Consider the following 2,806-nt stretch of genomic DNA (forward strand, 5'->3'; position numbering starts at 1 on the left):
ATAAAAGATAGTATTTTATAAATATACCTTTTTTAATATATTTTTAAGGAATATATATTTTATTATAAGTAGTAGGCTTATTACTTTATTAAGTAATACTAAAATTATAGCTAATATATTAATAATTCTATAAAGACTGCTTATAAAAATATAAAGTTATTATTTTTATTTAGTATAAGTAACCTTTTTTACTTTTATATAGTAATTATCTTTATATTAAAGTAAGAAGAAAAAAGACTATATTTAAAATATAGCTAAAATATAAATATAGCAGCAGTAGTGCTTTATTAATTAAAGCTAGCTAAGTAATATTCCTTTAACTATTAGCTATATTATTATAAAAAAGACTATATATACATATAGGTAAATATTTAATATATAGCTAGGCATAACTAATACTAAAATATCTTACCTATAAAAACACTCTTTATAAGTAATAAAGTATAGCTCTAACTGCCTATAAGAACTATCCTACTGCTTAATAATAATTTAATTTAATAACTAGGAGGTAGTGCAAATGCCTAATATACTAATAGATTTATAAAGAATAAATAGCAGAGCTTTATATTAACTACTAATAGTATATATATATTAAATAGCACTTATATATCTCTATTTATTTTATAATACTTTATAAAGTTAATTTATAACTAGCCTTAATGCCCTAAGAGATTGCAGATTTAAGTATACTGTATTTAAAATAACCTCCTTACCTACTAGGGGGGTTTTAAAAATAACTACATTTCCTATTCTAGCTCTATTAAGACAGGGGGCATGTTAATTAGTAAAGAGTAGTCCTATTTGAATAGTTAAGAATCTCTATTTGAACAGTAGTGGTCTATGCACTTACTGAATTCGCTGCGCCTACACCAGCACTTCTATAACCACACACCCCCTTACAGTATGCCCTAATGGAAATGCCTATAGCCTACACAACAACACCATGAACGTTAATTTCGCAATCTCTAATAGACTTATTATTATCATTATTATTAACCTAGAATTAAGGAGCGTGCCTGCGGCAGCAGCAGAGACAGCAGCAGCAGCAGAGATAGCAGCAGAGGCAGCAGCAGAGGTGGCAGCAGAGGTGGCAGCAGAGGTGGCAGCAGCAGGGCTGATTCTATAATTATAATATTTAGCGCCTTTTAAAATAACTGCTAGTATGCTATACTGTATTCTGGTTTATAGGTATAGTAAAAAGTACTAAGGGGGGTTGCTCTAGCTAGTGGCATAGACCACTACTATTTAAATAGAGATTCTTAACTGTTTAAATAGGACTACTCTTAGTAAAAGGGTTATTAATTTATAAAATACTTTAATTTAGGTATATATACTCCTAGGGGGGTCTTAAAAACAACTGCGTTTCCTATCTAAGCTCTACTAGGACAGGGGGGCTATTAATTTATAAAAGGTTTATTAATTTATAAAAAAAAAAAGATATATAAGTTATAGTGCTAATACTATATAAATAAAGGTATCTTAGTTTAAATTAATAAATTTAATAATTTTATAATAATTAAACGCAACTATAGCTTAAGTGTAAGTATTATAATAAAAAAACAGCAGTATTATGCTTTATAGCTAGGCAAGCTTATTATAGCTATTATTATAGCTTTTAACCTTATTACTGCTATTAACCTTATTACTGCTATTAACCTTATTACTGCTATTAACCTTATTACTGCCCTTAATCTTAATAAGCATAAATTTAAGTAATAGAGTATTAAAGCTATATTCCTTTATTATTTTAAGGCCATTAGCTTTATATAACATCTCCTTATAGTTAACAGCCCTTTAATTATATTCTAATATAATATAATTAACAGCTTTCTTAATAATCTCCTTATTATAGTCCTTTAGCTATAGTATTAGCAGCTTTTAGCTATTATAAAAATAGCCTTAAAAGTTAAGCTTATAATAAAGATAATAGCAGTTATAGATTTATTTATTATTATTAAGTAAGGCGTAATAATTAATCTAGACTACTTATTTAATGCTAGTAAGTTACTTAGGCATGTAAAGATATTATTAATAAGGCAGATAGCTATAATTACTACTTAAATAATAGCCTTAACCTTCTTTAGCTAATAATAAAGGAAAGGAACCTTATTATAAGCTTTTTTATTATATATTTATACTACCTCTTCTTTTTATACTGCTTATTTATTATAATTATTTTTAATAAGTTAAAGTCTTATATTATTAATGCTAATTAAGCTGTATTTTACTATAATTAATATAGCCTAAAATAAACTTAATTTTTTAATATTCTTCTCTTTTAAATGCCTTATCTTAGCTATTATTATAATGCTATTTAAGGCTAGTATATATAAGGCTTTCCTTCCTTTCTTAAATATATATAATACTAATAGTATTAGCAGTACTTTTAAAATAATAAAGGCTTTAAGGCAATATTAAATATAGTTATAATAATAATTTATTATATAGATATAAAGCTGCAGTATTAAGGCTAATTGCTATTTAAATTATAGTTATACTAGTGTTTTTAGTATTATTTTTTATAGTCTTTTTATAGTAAGGCTAGAGGAAGAACTTTTTAATAATAATAGCTGTAATAATTCTAAGGCACTATTAAGATTAATATAGCTAGTAATACTATCTTTATTAACTTTTTTAATTAAGGAAGAGAGCGTATTTTGCAGCTAATTAAGGATAATAGCAGGGTTAAATAAGAAAAGCCTAGTCTGCTTTTAAGTAGTAAGAATTATATGCTTTTTAAATATTTAGTTATATATCTTTTAAAGGTAGAATAGGAAGTTAGTTTTATTAAAGTTAATAGCCCTGT

General features: G+C 25.4%; 1 protein-coding gene across 1 annotated transcript; it reads left to right on the plus strand.

Moving 5' to 3' along the window:
* Window positions 1-943: 943 nt before the first annotated feature.
* TRIREDRAFT_112649 (uncharacterized protein) lies at window positions 944-2,074 on the plus strand (the record flags this gene model as incomplete). Its single annotated transcript, XM_006969921.1, has 5 exons — window positions 944-1,099; window positions 1,189-1,193; window positions 1,533-1,539; window positions 1,982-1,999; window positions 2,069-2,074. 5 exons carry the CDS (start codon window positions 944-946, stop codon window positions 2,072-2,074), a joined length of 192 nt encoding a protein of 63 aa, XP_006969983.1.
* Between the last annotated feature and the right edge of the window lie 732 nt (window positions 2,075-2,806).

The sequence above is a fragment of the Trichoderma reesei genome (genome assembly GCF_000167675.1).
Source record: "Trichoderma reesei QM6a unplaced genomic scaffold TRIREscaffold_51, whole genome shotgun sequence".
Lineage (NCBI taxonomy): Eukaryota > Fungi > Ascomycota > Sordariomycetes > Hypocreales > Hypocreaceae > Trichoderma > Trichoderma reesei.